The sequence below is a fragment of the Saimiri boliviensis genome, chromosome 7, assembly GCF_048565385.1.
Source record: "Saimiri boliviensis isolate mSaiBol1 chromosome 7, mSaiBol1.pri, whole genome shotgun sequence".
NCBI classification, from domain to species: Eukaryota; Metazoa; Chordata; class Mammalia; order Primates; family Cebidae; genus Saimiri; species Saimiri boliviensis.
The window spans coordinates 126,325,418-126,339,467 of NC_133455.1; the positions used below are offsets into that span (position 1 = coordinate 126,325,418).

The window sequence follows — 14,050 nt, forward strand, 5'->3', positions numbered from 1 at the left end:
TTTTTCTTTTTTTTTTTTTTGAGATAGGATCTTGTTGTCTCAAAAAAGGAATGGCATAGGCTGGGTGTAATCACAGCACTTTGGGAGGCCAAGGTGGGTGGATCACTTTAGGCCAGGAGTTCAAGACCGGCCTAGCCAACGTAGCCAAACCCAGTCTCTATTAAAAATACAAGAATTATCCAGGTGTGGTGTGATATGCCCTTAATCCCAGCTACTCGGGAGGCTGAGGCAGGAGAATTGCTTGAACCCGAGAGGCGGAGGTTGCAGTGAGCTGAGATCATGCCACTGGACTCCAGCCTGGGTCACAGAACAAGATTCTGTATCAGGAAACACATCCAGTATGACCCCATCATAGGGCCTTTGCTCTGGTAGTTCGCTCTGCCTGTGAAATTCCCACAGAAATCCATCCAACTTACTCCTTGTCACCTTGTTGGGGAGACCCTCCTTAGCACCTTCAACAACAAATGTCTCCGCATTCCCCATGCCCCTTACGTTGGTTTTGTTTTTCTTCATATTTATCACCTTGTAACTCCTTATTTAAGGCCTGAGTTCTGCCACAAGAATATGAAGAGCAAGAGGGCGTGGATTTTGTCTGCCTCTCCAGAAGCTGCAATAGTAATAGATACCTTTTGACTCAATGATGAGTATTTTATTACATGTCTGACTCCTTGGAGGTCAGTCAGCTTTTCTAGCTTTATTTCAATGCATCTATTCTATAATTAGTATGAAAAACACAGCACCTGGCACATACCCTTGTATATAACTGCCACTTAGTAACGAATGAATGAATGTTACCTCCAGGACTTTGCTTATGTTTACCTAATTGCCATCTTCTTCGTGGAACACCTTTATTTTTCTTCCCACTTTCCCTTCTTCTTTTCTCATTTCTGCTCCTTTATCTTCTTCACGTTTCTTCCTGCTCCTTCTCTTCTCTCTAACCCTACTTCTTTAGTCCATTCTCTCTCCTGTCTTTCTCCAAACTCTTTTTCTCCTTGCTCGTTGTTCTCTCATATTCTCCTCTCAGTCCTCTTTCTCCTACAGAACCATAAAACATCAGAACCCAAATTGGCCTTACATCTAATCTCTCTTGGCAGATATGGAAGAGGAGAGACCGCAAAGTGGCGTGATTTGCTTTAAGGTCACAGCTAGTTTAAGGCCAAAGCAGGACTAAATCTCAGGTTATCTCTTTCTTTGTCCTCTCTTCTCTTCCTTTCCTTTCTGCTTCCCCCCCTTCTCTTTCTTTTTTTAAATTTTGTTTATTTTTGAGATGGAGTCTTGCTCTGTCGCCCAGGTTGGAGTGCAGTGGCACAATCTTGGCTCACTGCAACCTCTGCCTGCTGGGTTTATGAGATTCTCCCGTTTCAGCCTTCCAAGGAGCTAGGACTACAGGTATGCACCACCACACCTGACTAACTTTTGTATTTTTAGTAGAGATGGGGTTTTACCATGTTGGCCAGGCTGGTCTCAAACTCCTGAACTCAAGAACTCAAGTGATCCACCCGCCTTGATCTCCCCCGTGCCTGGCTCTCTCTATTTTTTTTTTTTTTTTGAGATGGAGTTTCCGCTCTGTCGCCCAGGCCAGAGTGCAGAGGCTCGATCTCAGCTCACTGCAACCTCCACCCCGATCTCCCAGGTTTAAGCGATTCTCTTGTCTCAGCCTCCCAAGTAGTGGGGATTAGAAGGGCCTGCCACCTCACTCCGCTAATTATTATTATTTTTTTTCGTAGAGATGGGGTTTCACCACATTGGCCAGTCTGGTCTCAAAAAACTCCTGGCCTTAAGTGATCTGCCCACCTCGGCCTCCCAAAGTGCTGGGATTACAGGCGTGAGCTACCACATTCGACCCACCCTCTCTTTCTTAACACAGTGTCGGAATCAGACAAACTTGCATTTGGATGGATCTCAGTTCCATCACAGACCGGTAACCTTCAACAAACTATTAAATTGTGTGTTCTTCAGTGTCCTCGCAGGTGAACTGAGACACTCATATGCACCTCATAGGGTTGCAAAGATCAAATAAAAATTTGAACAATCCAGGCTGCAGTGAGCTGTGATTGCATTACCGCACTCCATCCTGGGCAACAGAGTGAACCCATGCCTAAAACAAAACAAAGTAAAAAATCAACAAATAAAACACTTGGCGCATAATAGAACAAATATGGGTTATTTTAATCATTCTTTCATTTCACACGTTCTTCCCTTCTCTCTTTAAAAAGGATAAGCTTGGACCCCGCCTCTATTAAAAACACAAAATTTAGCCAGGTGTGGTTGCCTATGCCTGTAATCTCACCTACTTGGGAGGCTGAGGCAGGAGAATTGCTTGAGCCTCAGAAGTGGAGGTTGCAGTGAGCTGAGAAGCCCAGATTGCGCCATTGCCCTCCAGCCTGGATGTCAAGAGCGAAATCCCGGCAAAAAAAAAAAAAGAAAGCCAACAAAGAAGATAAGCTTGGGGTGGGGAGAGGTGGACACGAAATAAATAAATAAATAAATAAACAAATAAATAAATAAGTTTGGACTCATTAATTCCCTGGTTCCTTTAAACTTTGAATATTTTATTATGCCTTTTATTCCTTCTCCTCACTTTTACGTTTCACATTTTCCATTCATTTTTTTCTCCTCTTTCTCCTTTGTTTTTCCTTTCTGTGTTTCTGTTTACTTTCTAAACTCTGCGTCTGCAGTTCCCTTTAGCCCTGACAGACTACAAATCCTATTTCTCTTCATCTTTCTCTTTTTAACTTTCTTATCTTTTCGTTACTTGTAAGTTTCTTAATTTTCCTGGGTCTCAGTTTTTCCATCTGGAAAATGGAGATAACAATTACTAGACTGCCGTATCAGATGAATTAAATAATGCTCATAGCTTAACACAAAGGCCACGATGTCATTAGCTTTACCCTCATTTGACCTTCTGCCAGCCTGCTGTGAAATATAAAACACTATAGAAATGTTAGTTGTTTTTGTTTTTATTAAATTATCATGTTGAAATAGAAAGATGGTTTTGAGTTGGACAAGTTCCAGACAAATCTTTGAATTTTTATGAGTCTCATTTTCCTTTTCTGTAAAATGAGAATAATATAGTCTTTTCCTCCCCAGGTAATTAAGAGTCCATATACTGAAAGCATCATTCTACAAGTATTAATATATATGTAATCATGGTAGAGGGTGTCCTGAAGTCACATTGGAAACATTTGTGAAGGTTCAACAGAAAAAAAATTTAAAAGATATCTGACCAATGGTAAGCACTCAATAAATGTTACCTATTATTATTTCTTTTACCTTTCTCACGTCTTTTCTCCTGCTCTTCAAAAAAGTGAATGCATGAATCCCACATAGGCGATCTCTGCGGCTAAACTTTTTTTTTTTTGAGACGGAGTTTCGCTCTTGTTACCCAGGCTGGAGTGCAATGGCGCGATCTCGGCTCACAGCAACCTCCGCCTCCTGGGTTCAGGCGATTCTCCTGCCTCAGCCTCCTGAGTAGCTGGGATTACAGGCACGCGCCACCATGCCCAGCTAATTTTTTGTATTTTTTTTAGTAGAGACGGGGTCTCACCATGTTGACCAGGATGGTCTCGATCTCTTGACCTCGTGATCCACCCGCCTCGGCCTCCCAAAGTGTTGGGATTACAGGCGTGCTGTTTGCTTTCTCTCTGCCCCTTATTCCCCCATCCCGTTTTTTTCCTCTTCACTCCTTCCATTACAGCTTTTCTCTTGCCTCAGGCATCCAGTGCAGTCCTGATCTCCAGCTTTCCAGCGGCTAAGAACAGACACAGAGTCAGCCGGGACCAGGGACCCGCTGCAGACGTCCTCATGCAGTGGCTAGCGCTCTTCCACTAATAAAGTTTTATTGAAACAAAGTAGAAAAAAAGAGGCCCGTCATTCTTCCCCCAGCGACCAATCGGAGAGTAGAATGCCTGCGTCCCGCACCGGAGCTTCAGCGGTCAGAAAGCGGGGGCGGGGCATGTCCTGCCGAAACTTGCGCCGTTACAGCGGAAGTACGGCCGGAAGCCCGCCATAGAGTTTAGCGGCCAGAGCGACTCTGCAGGGAGGTGGCAGGAAAGGCTTGGAACAGCTGCCGGAGGTGACTGAGCGGCGGCCCCGCCCGGTGCGCTGGAGGTCGAAGCTTCCAGGTAGCAGCCCGCAGAGTCTGACCCAGGGTACGACGGAGCAGTCGGCGGGAGCCCACAGTCTCTGGGCGGTGTCTTTAAGGGAGGGGGTGGAGCCACGTGTAAGCTTCGTTGGGGGTAAGGTCACGTGGTTATGGGCACGTGCGGGACAGGAGCGGAGAGCTGAGGCAGCGTCGTCGTTAGGGTGGACACCATGCGACACCCCTTTCTCCGTTGCAGCCTGTATCTTGGGGTTCAGTGGGGTGCACGTGGTGGGGCTTGGGGTTAGGCCCAGGGGGCTGACTTTAGGATTCCTAGATCAGAATTGAAGACTGCTGCGTATCTGATTACTCATGCAGAACTGACTTAGTGCCTTTACAATGCAGTCCCTTGGCCCTGTGCTTCCCATCCTACCAGCGATCAGGGACCTCTGGCTTCACGTCCTCTTTCCTTACAGCTCTGGACATCCTGAGCCCAGGTCCCCCCAGCTCAGTGCAGTCATGAGTGCGGAAGTGAAGGTGACAGGGCAGAACCAGGAGCAGTTTCTGCTCCTAGCCAAGTCGGCCAAGGGGGCAGCGCTGGCCACACTCATCCATCAGGTGCTGGAGGCCCCTGGTGTCTACGTGTTTGGAGAACTGCTGGACATGCCCAATGTTAGAGAGGTGGGTTGCCGGCCTGAATAGCCCACAGAGAAGCGTGGGCAAAGGATTGAATTAGAGAATGGGTGGGCAGGGCGCATATTGTAATCCCATAACCATTCAGTTGAACAAGTAAACAGTGATGATTAAATCCCAACTTGCAAAAGTAACCAGTAAATAAGCAAACCAGTCAGTTTCCCTTTGGAGATGAGGGATCTGTAAAGTCCAGTATTTTTCATTTTAAGCAAAAGAGCATGTTACTCAGAATGGGAGACCTGATTTCCAGCTGGTCTTCACCCGTGTAATAGCTCTTGCCATGTCTCCTTGACCAGGTCGCTTTTGTTTTAGGGCCTCAGCTTTCTCTTTTATAAATAGGGACAATACTGCCCCTCACTGTTATTGTGGAAATAAAGTGAGATTATGGGAAAGTGCAAAGTCTGTACAAGGGGAGAGTGAACACGTTAAATTAGCATGCCCTGTTCTTCCCTGTGTGCAGCATATGCTAATCCAGTCAAGGTAGCTAAGGGAGAATGTGTCTTTTTCCCAGAGACACGTGGCGAACTGCTAGGAACACAGCAGAGAGAACCATTCACACCAACGTGTCAGTTAAGAATTTACAGTCAAAGGAGTCCTGACATGCCATGACAGTGGTATGTGGGTAAAGTGAGCTAAGTTATTTAGGGCCTGTGGTTTAACCTTTTGAATCACTCTGTGGTATGGAGAAAACTGGCTGACTTCCCTGCAGTTGAACTAAAGAGTATCAGTGAAGGTGATGAAAAAGAAGCCCTTGGCTGGCTGCAGTGGCTCACACCTGTAATCCCAGTACTTTGGGAGGCCAAGGTGGGTGGATGACCTGAGGTCAGGAGTTGAAGACCATCCTGGCCAAGACGGTGAAACCACGTCTCTACTAAAAACACAAAAATTAGCCGGGCACAGTGGCAGGCACCTGTAATCCCAGCTATTTGGGAGGCTGAGGCAGGAGAATTGCTTGAACCCAGGGGGTGGAGGTTGCGGTGAGCCGAGATCGTGCCACTGCACTCCAGCCTGGGCAACAGAGTGAGACTCTGTCTCAAAAACAAACAACAGAAAAAAGCACATGTATCCCAGAACTTAAAGTGTAATAAAAACAAACAAAAACCAGCTGGGTGTGGTGGTGTGCAACTCTATTCTCAGCTACTTGGGAGGCTGAGATAGGAGAATCGCTTGAACCCAGGAGGTGGAGGTTGCAGTGAGCAGATACGGCGCCACTGCACTCCAGCCTGGTAGACATAACGAGACTCTATCTCAAAAAAAAAAAAAAAAAAAAAAAAAGGAAAAGTAGCGTTTATTGAGTGGCTACTTACTACCCTTCTTATGGTCTGGGAATACAAGAAAAGTACAAGGCATGGAGGTAACCCTTCTGAAGCTGACATTCCAGTTGAAGAGATAAGATGAATGAATATAAATCTAAATTACTAATTTAGCAAGTGTTTCTTTTTTTTTCTTTTTCTTTTTTTGAGACTGAGTCTTGCTCTGCCGCACAGGCTGGAGTGCAGTGGCGCGATCTCGGCTCACTGCAGCCTCTGCCTCCGAGGTTCAAGCAATTCTGCCTCAGCCTCCTGAGTAGCTGGGATTATAGGCACCCACCACCATGCCCAGCTAATTTTTATATTTTTAGTAGAGGCAGGGTTTCACCATATTGGCCATCCTGGTCTCAAACTCCTGACTTCATGATTCTCCCACCTTGGCCTCCCAAAGTGCTGGGATTACAGGTGTGAGCCACTGCGCTCTGGCCACAAGTATTTCTTCAGAGCCAATTACTGCATAGCTCTGTGTGATACCAGACACTGGGTCTATAATCTTGAAAGATATTCTTAGGTAGCAACCTTCTGCAGGGATTGATTGATTAAGTGCCAGAATGAGAATGAGGCTGAGTGCAGTGGTTTAAGCCTGTAATCCCAGCAGTTTGGGAGGCCAAGGCAGGTGAATCCCCTGAGGTCAGGAGTTCGAGACCAGCCTGGCCAACATGGTGAAACCACGTCTCTACCAAAACCACAAAAATTAGCCAGGTGTGGTGGTGGGTGCATGTAATCCCGGCTACTCAGGAGGCTGAGACAGGAGAATCACTTGAACCCAGGAGGTGGAGGTTGCAGTTGAGTCGAGATCGCACCATTGTACTCCAGCCTGGGTGACAGAGAGAGACTCCGTTTAAAAATATATATATACAAGGCCGGGCGCGGCGGCTCAAGCCTGTAATCCCAGCACTTTGGGAGGCCGAGGCGGGTGGATCACGAGGTCGAGAGATCGAGACCATCCTGGTCAACATGGTGAAACCCGGTCTCTACTAAAAATACAAAAAACTAGCTGGGCGTGGTGGTGCGTGCCTATAATCCCAGCTACTCAGGAGGCTGAGGCAGGAGAATTGCCTGAACCCAGGAGGCAGAGGTTGCGGTGAGCCGAGATCGTGCCATTGCACTCCAGCCTGGGTAACAAGAGTGAAACTCTGTCTCAAAAAAAAAATATATATATACACATATATATATACATATATATATACATATATATATATATACACACACACAAAAATTAGCCGGGTGTTGTGGTGCACATCTGTAATCCCACCTGCTTGGGAGGCTGAGGCACAAGAGTGGCTGGAACCTGGGAGGTGGAGGTTGTAGTGAGCCGAGATTGTGCCACTGCACTCCAGCCTGGGCAACAGAGCGAGACTGTCCCCCCTTCAAAAAAAGGTGCCAGAATGAGTGATTGGTGATAGGAAGAGAGGAGATCTGAGCGGACTAGACTGGGTGATGCAAGATAGTATCCTGGTCAGATGGGTTGTGCAGCTTTCAGAGATGAGTGATGCGGAGGCAGGAGTCTGGTGAATTGGGGAGTACTGCAGACTGCCCAAAGATACTCACATTTAGAAATACCAAACACTCTGAGGGCCAGACAACACAACTCGCCGTGTCTGGTGTGTGTGTCTGTTGGACTCTGAAAACTAAATGTCCTCAACTCTGAATTGAGGGTGGGAATTGGATGGCATATGGAGTGAGAGGGTGTTGTGGACTGGGAGAACAGTGTAAACCAAGGCCTGCAGGTGGAATTGAGCCCTTCTTGGGGGCAGTGATCAGAGAGGGGAGAACTCCTTTTGGTGAGCCAGGAGAGTTAACACTGGCCGGGAATGGTGGGGCCAAAAAGTGGCATTCAAAACATGGCAAGGCTGGGAGGGTGGAGAGGGAAGACTTCCTGTCACCTCCTCTTTTTCCTCATTCTCACAGCTGGCTGAGAGTGACTTTGCCTCCACCTTCCGGCTGCTCACAGTGTTTGCTTATGGGACATACGCTGACTACTTAGGTAACCAGAGGGGTTGGTGCTCCGGAGTAATGGAAATAGAAGGGCAATCTCTGGAGGGACTCTCTGGGATATCCCACTTAGATCCCACCTTCCGGGTGCAGAGGGTCAGGATCAAGACCTGAACTGGCATGGAAAGTGGGAGGGGAGGGAGCAAGGGAAGGAGGCTAGGGCTTCCCACAAAACCGCCATCAGGATTCCTCAGACTTTGTCATTTTTCCCTAGCTGAAGCCCGGAATCTTCCCCCACTAACAGAGGCACAGAAGAATAAGCTTCGACACCTGTCAGTTGTCACCCTGGCTGCTAAAGTAAAGGTGAGTGGCAGTCCCCCAGTCTGGAGCATCCTTTTATATGTCCCTGGGAGTCTGCACTAGGACAGCTCTTGGTGGACTGTGGCTATTTCCTGCGCTCCCCTCCTCCAAGGTCTGTATATAAACTCCATTAGCAACTGTTTAGGCTGAATAGTGTCCTTAGTTTTCTGTCTTTTTCCTTTTCAATCAACTGAAGTTCTAAATAAACATCTTTTGTGTTTTTGGTCAGAATGGCAACTAGCATGTTGTTCAGCTGGTGTTCAGCAATACCATCCTCCCCCCTTCATCAAGCCTTGTGCGGACACAGCCTCCAGGCTGGAAACTGGGCTCTCTCCTGATGACATGCTAGGCTTCTCTTTGTTAGAATAGGAAATATATATCCCAGAAGTATCTCTCTATTCCCATTAGGCTGGTTTTTGTCCAGTATCGCCACCCACCTCCCCCATCTGCCCAGTCTGTGGCCTCGAAATTGTTAATTGACTCTCAGTTGTCCTCAGGATTTAATTTAAACCAGGCTGGCCGGGTGCGGTGGCTCACACCTGTAATCCCAGCACTTTGGGAGGCCGAGGGGGGTGGATCACAAGGTCAAGAGATCGAGACCATCCTGGTCAACACGGTGAAACCCTGTCTTTACTAAAGCTACAAAAAATTAGCTGGGCATGGTGGTGCGTGCCTGTAATCCCAGCTACTCAGGAGGCGGAGGCAGGAGAATTGCCTGAACCCAGGAGGCGGAGGTTGCGGTGAGCCGAGATCGCGCCATTGCACTCCAGCCTGGGTAACAAGAGGGAAACTCCGTCTCAAAAAAAAAAAAAAAAAAATTTAAACCAGGCTTCCTATTGAGAGATACCTCCAAAGGAATGCCTGTGGCAAGTAGGCAGAGTATAAATGATAAACAGACCTCTCTCACCGCCGCTTCCTCCCCTATGTCCAGCTGATCTTGACTAAGGACTGGGTGACACCCTGAGCTTTGGCCAAAGGAGTGACACCCAGACAGGTGTCATTTTTCCCCCTCTGTGGTGTGGGAGGGGTGAGCGTGGTAGGGGAGCATTCTGTATTTTATTTAAGAATGTCCTTCAGGCCGGGCGCGGTGGCTCAAGCCTGTAATCCCAGCACTTTGGGAGGCCGAGGCGGGTGGATCACAAGGTCAAGAGATCGAGACCATCCTGGTCAACATGGTGAAACTCCGTCTCTACTAAAAATACAAAAAAAATTAGCTGGGCATGGTGGCACGTGCCTGTAATCCCAGCTACTCAGGAGGCTGAGGCAGGAGAATTGCCTGAACCCGGGAGGCGGAGGTTGCGGTGAGCCGAGATCGCGCCATTGCACTCCAGCCTGGGCAACAAGAGCGAAACTCCGTCTCAAAAAAAAAAAAAAGAATGTCCTTCTAATGATGCTGTTTTTGAAGTGGGAATACTTTTGTTTATTTTGCTTTAGAACCAGCTGCTTAGAGGAAGTGATTTAGGAATGGGAGTGGAGGGCAGGTGGGCTGGGGGAGTGGGGAAAGGAGGGAAGAGTCTTGGAAGCCCTTTTCACTGTGGAGCCTCACAAATCCTGGCCTGATCCCCACGGCCCCAGTGTATCCCATATGCAGTGTTGCTGGAGGCTCTTGCCCTGCGTAACGTGCGGCAGCTGGAAGACCTTGTGATTGAGGCTGTGTATGCTGATGTGCTTCGTGGCTCCCTGGACCAGCGCAACCAGCGGCTGGAGGTTGACTACAGCATTGGGCGGGACATCCAGCGCCAGGACCTCAGTGCCATTGCCCGAACCCTGCAGGAGTGGTGAGAACCGTATCCTGGTGCTGTCCCCTTCCTTCTCACTCTGAGAAAGAGAAAGGTGCTTCAGGGCGAGAGAGGGCAGGAGCCGGGCTGGTCTGCAGAGGTGGAACGCGGGGGAAGGGAAATGACTTCATCCTTCCAAAGGCTTCTGGGGAATGCAGGAGTAGGGAGGCCCTGGGAGGCGGCAGAAGTCAGTGTCCTTGATATAGTAATTCAGGGATGAAAAGGGAGTGGTACACTTGAGGGGATCCTAACCGCAAAGGTTGTCGCCTTAGGCTAGATGCCAGCAGTCGGTCTATAACTACCACTGTCCACAGGCCATGCGCCTTTTCCTCTTCTCTTATTTTGTGTGTCTATCTAACTTCAGGGTTTCTGTATTCATTAGGTCACCTCTTTTTCTCTTTTTTTTTTTTTTTTTTTTTAGACGGAGTTTCACTCTTGTTACCCAGGCTGGAGTGCAATGGCGCGATCTCGGCTCACCGCAACCTCCGCCTCCTGGGTTCAGGCAATTCTCCTGCCTCAGCCTCCTGGGTAGCTGGGATTACAGGCACGCGCCACCATGCCCAGCTAGTTTTTTGTATTTTTTTTTTTTTTTTTTTTTTTTGGAGACAGAGTTTCGCTCTTGTTACCCAGGCTGGAGTGCAATGGCGCGATCTCGGCTCACCGCAACCTCCACCTCCTGGGTTCAAGCAATTCTCCTGCCTCAGCCTCCTGAGTAGCTGGGATTACAGGCACACACCACCATGCCCAGCTAATTTTTTGTATTTTTAGTCGAGACGGGGTTTCACCTTGTTGACCAGGATGGTCTCGATCTCTCGACCTCGTGATCCACCTGCCTCGGCCTCCTAGTTTTTTGTATTTTTAGTAGAGACGGGGTTTCACCACGTTGACCAGGATGGTCTCGATCTCTCAACCTCGTGATCCACCCGCCTCGGCCTCCCGAAGTGCTGGGATTACAGGCTTGAGCCACCGCGCCCGGCCCCCTCTTTTTCTCTTTAACATTTCCAACCCTATTTTGTTTTCAGTTCCTCCCACCATCTTGCACATCACTCCAGGAACTTCCTTATCCCTCTCTGACCATACTGAGTGTCCCTCTCACTGCTAGGCACGTTGTCACAGATGGTTTCTGGGTGCCGTGGTGAGGGTTCCCAACTCAGACTCAAAATGCCAGAAGCTGTGTTCTGGCTCCGTGGCCCAGGTTGGAGTGCAGCAGCATGATCTTGACTCACTGCAGCCTCCACCCCCGACTCAAGCCATCCTTCCACCTCAGCCTCTTGAGTAGCTTGGGACTACAGGCTCGTGCCACTGCATCTGGCTAGTTTTTGTATTTTTTTGTAGAGACAGAGTTTTGCCAATTGCTCAGGCTCGTCTTAAACTCCTGAGTTTAAGCAGTCTGCCCGTCTCGGCCTCCCAAAATGCTGGGATTATGGGGGTGAGCCACTGCGCCCTGCATCTAGGGTTCTTTTTGAGTCTGTTTTCTGTGAGTCTGTGATCGCCGGTCTTGTCTGCTGACACTTTCTTCTCCCCTGACTCCCGCAGGTGTGTGGGCTGTGAGGTGGTGCTGTCAGGCATTGAGGAGCAGGTGAGCCGTGCCAACCAGCACAAGGAACAGCAGCTGGGCCTGAAGCAGCAGATTGAGAGTGAGGTGAGCAGTCAGGGGAGCAGGCGGACCCAGGCTCCTCCAGCCTGGGCCACTTGTCCTTTGCAGAGGGGGTTTGGACAGTGGTTGTAGCAGACAACAAAATGAGTAGGGTCTGGAAGTTTCTGGAACCTTCCTTGCTATCCCTATTCCTTTCATCCTGGTAGGTTGCCAACCTTAAAAAAACCATTAAAGTTACGACGGCAGCAGCAGCCGCAGCCACATCTCAGGACCCTGAGCAACACCTGACTGAGCTGAGGGAACCAGCTCCTGGCACCAACCAGCGCCAGCCCAGCAAGAAAGCCTCAAAGGGCAAGGGGTGAGCCAGGGTAGCAGGAACTGCTCACTTCTGGGGTGCCCTGCTTTTACCCCAGGGACCTGACTGTCCTCACTTCCTTCAGTTATTTGCATGGGAGTAGGGAGTTGGGGGAGCCTTCAGAGGGGATTCCCTGCATTCTCTCTCTCTTTCTCTTCTTGCCAGGCTCCGAGGGAGCGCCAAGATTTGGTCCAAGTCGAATTGAAGGGACTGTCGTTTCCTTCCTGGGGATGTGGGGTCCCAGCTGCCTGCCTGCCTCTTAGGAGTCCTCAGAGAGCCTTCCTGTGCCCCTGGCCAGCTGATAATCCTAGGTTCATGACCCTTCACCTCCCCAACCCCAAACATAGATCACACCTTCTTCTAGGGAGGAGGCAAGTGCGGGTCATGTTTTTGTTGGTACTTTTTGTTTTTGTGACTTTGTGTGTTCCGTTGCTCCCCGCTGCCATGCTCTCTCCCCTTCCTCCGATATTTCCTTAAGAGCTCAACATCTGTCCCTGTTCATGACATGTCATTGAGTAGGTGGGTAGCCCTGATGGGGTTTGCTCTGTCTCAGGCATAACCCACAGGCATTTTTTCCTGTCACCCCATTCCTGCATGCCTGATCCTGAATTCCTACACCTTACTCCCTACCCCCCGCATTGAGCAGCCTCTGAAGAGCCATAGGGCCCCCACCTTTACTCGCACTCTGAGAATTCTGGGGCCCAGTGTGGCATTCCCAGAGTCACTGAACACTTTCATCCTAAAATCCTGTCACACTACAGTCATTTCTTTTCCTCTCTCTGCCCTTTGGGTCCTGGGAATGCTGCTGCTTCAACCCCAGAGCCTAAGAATGGCAGCTATTTCTTAACATGTTGAGAGATGGTTCCTTCTTGGCCCTGGCCATCTCGGGAAGCTTGATGGCAGTCCTGGAAGGGTTTAATCTCCTTTTGTGAGTTTGGTGGGGAAGGGAAGGGTATATAGATTGTATTTAAAAAAAAAAAAGGTATATATGCATATATCTATATATAACATGACACAGAAATAAATCTATGAAAAGTCTATCTACAAACTACCCTGAACTGGGTATCCTCTGTCTTTGATATTTGCGGATGGGAAGAAGACTCATTCCCAGTTTACTCTAAAACACAGTGCTGGAAGATGAAGAGAACCAGATACGATTTGCTGAGTTTCTGGCTGAGGCCTGGATCCTGGGCTGTATGACTTTGGACAGGTTGCTTCGTATCTCAGCATCCATTCAGAAGTAATGACTATGGCCAGGCACGGTGGCTCACGCCTGTAAGCCCAACACTTTTGGAGGCCAAGGTGGATGGATCACTTGAGGTCAGGAGTTTGAGATCAGCCTGGCCAACATGGTGAAACCCCATCTCTACTAAAAATACAAAAAATTTGCTGGGCGTAGTAGCACATACCTGTAATCTCAGCTACTAGGGAGGCTGAGGCAGGAGAATCACTTGAACCTGGGAGGTGGAGGTTGCAGTGAGCCGAGATAAGGCACTCCAGCCTGAGTGACAGGGTGAGACTCCATCTCAAAAAAAAAAAAAAAAAGAACAGTAGTAATGGATACTTACTGGGCATCAGTACCTGACAGGCACTGGACATGAAAATGATGGCCACTGTTTCTGCTCTACAGGAGCTTGAGTCTATATCCTTCCACCTCATAGAATTAGAAGGGAAAGAGTTGATAATGAACTTGAATTTTCACATCAGAACCACACAGAACTGTCAGATCTGTGGCAAGCAGAAGCCATTGGACTCCTGCCCTCTGTCCACTAGAGCTCTCCAGGAAGTGTGCTGGGAGGATTGGGATCCTTGGCCTGGAGTGTTGGCTGTGGACTCCCTGGAATTGGAAAGCCCTGATGTGAGGGACAGTTGAGCCTTTGCATGTGAAGTAGTTGCCTTCTGCAGGTCCTGGGGTTGACAGCTGCTTCCCAGAGCTTGTGA

At 48.8% G+C, this 14,050-nt stretch overlaps 1 protein-coding gene across 2 annotated transcripts; it reads left to right on the plus strand.

The window, feature by feature from the left end:
• Positions 1-3,976: 3,976 nt before the first annotated feature.
• COPS7A (COP9 signalosome subunit 7A) lies at positions 3,977-13,167 on the plus strand. 2 transcript variants are annotated; one of them, XM_039461623.2, is made up of 8 exons: positions 3,977-4,151; positions 4,558-4,762; positions 7,996-8,071; positions 8,294-8,382; positions 9,955-10,157; positions 11,694-11,799; positions 11,961-12,112; positions 12,275-13,167. In XM_039461623.2, the coding sequence occupies exons 2-8, from the start codon at positions 4,601-4,603 to the stop codon at positions 12,312-12,314; spliced, it is 828 nt and encodes a 275-aa protein (XP_039317557.1). In that variant the 5' UTR covers positions 3,977-4,151; positions 4,558-4,600; the 3' UTR covers positions 12,315-13,167. The 2 variants fall into 2 exon arrangements, with proteins under 2 accessions (XP_039317557.1, XP_039317558.1); XM_039461624.2 differs by having other exon boundaries at positions 3,977-4,124.
• Positions 13,168-14,050: the final 883 nt, after the last annotated feature.

What these genes read in the sequence shown, in the direction of transcription:
- COPS7A (XM_039461623.2), top strand. Translation starts at nt 4,601, where the DNA reads ATGAGTGCGGAAGTGAAGGTGACAGGGCAGAACCAGGAGCAGTTTCTG. An exon ending in ACATGCCCAATGTTAGAGAG is followed by an intron (nt 4,763 to 7,995) that starts GTGGGTTGCCGG and finishes TCATTCTCACAG; the next exon opens with CTGGCTGAGAGTGACTTTGC. An exon ending in AAAGCCTCAAAGGGCAAGGG is followed by an intron (nt 12,113 to 12,274) that starts GTGAGCCAGGGT and finishes TCTTCTTGCCAG; the next exon opens with GCTCCGAGGGAGCGCCAAGA.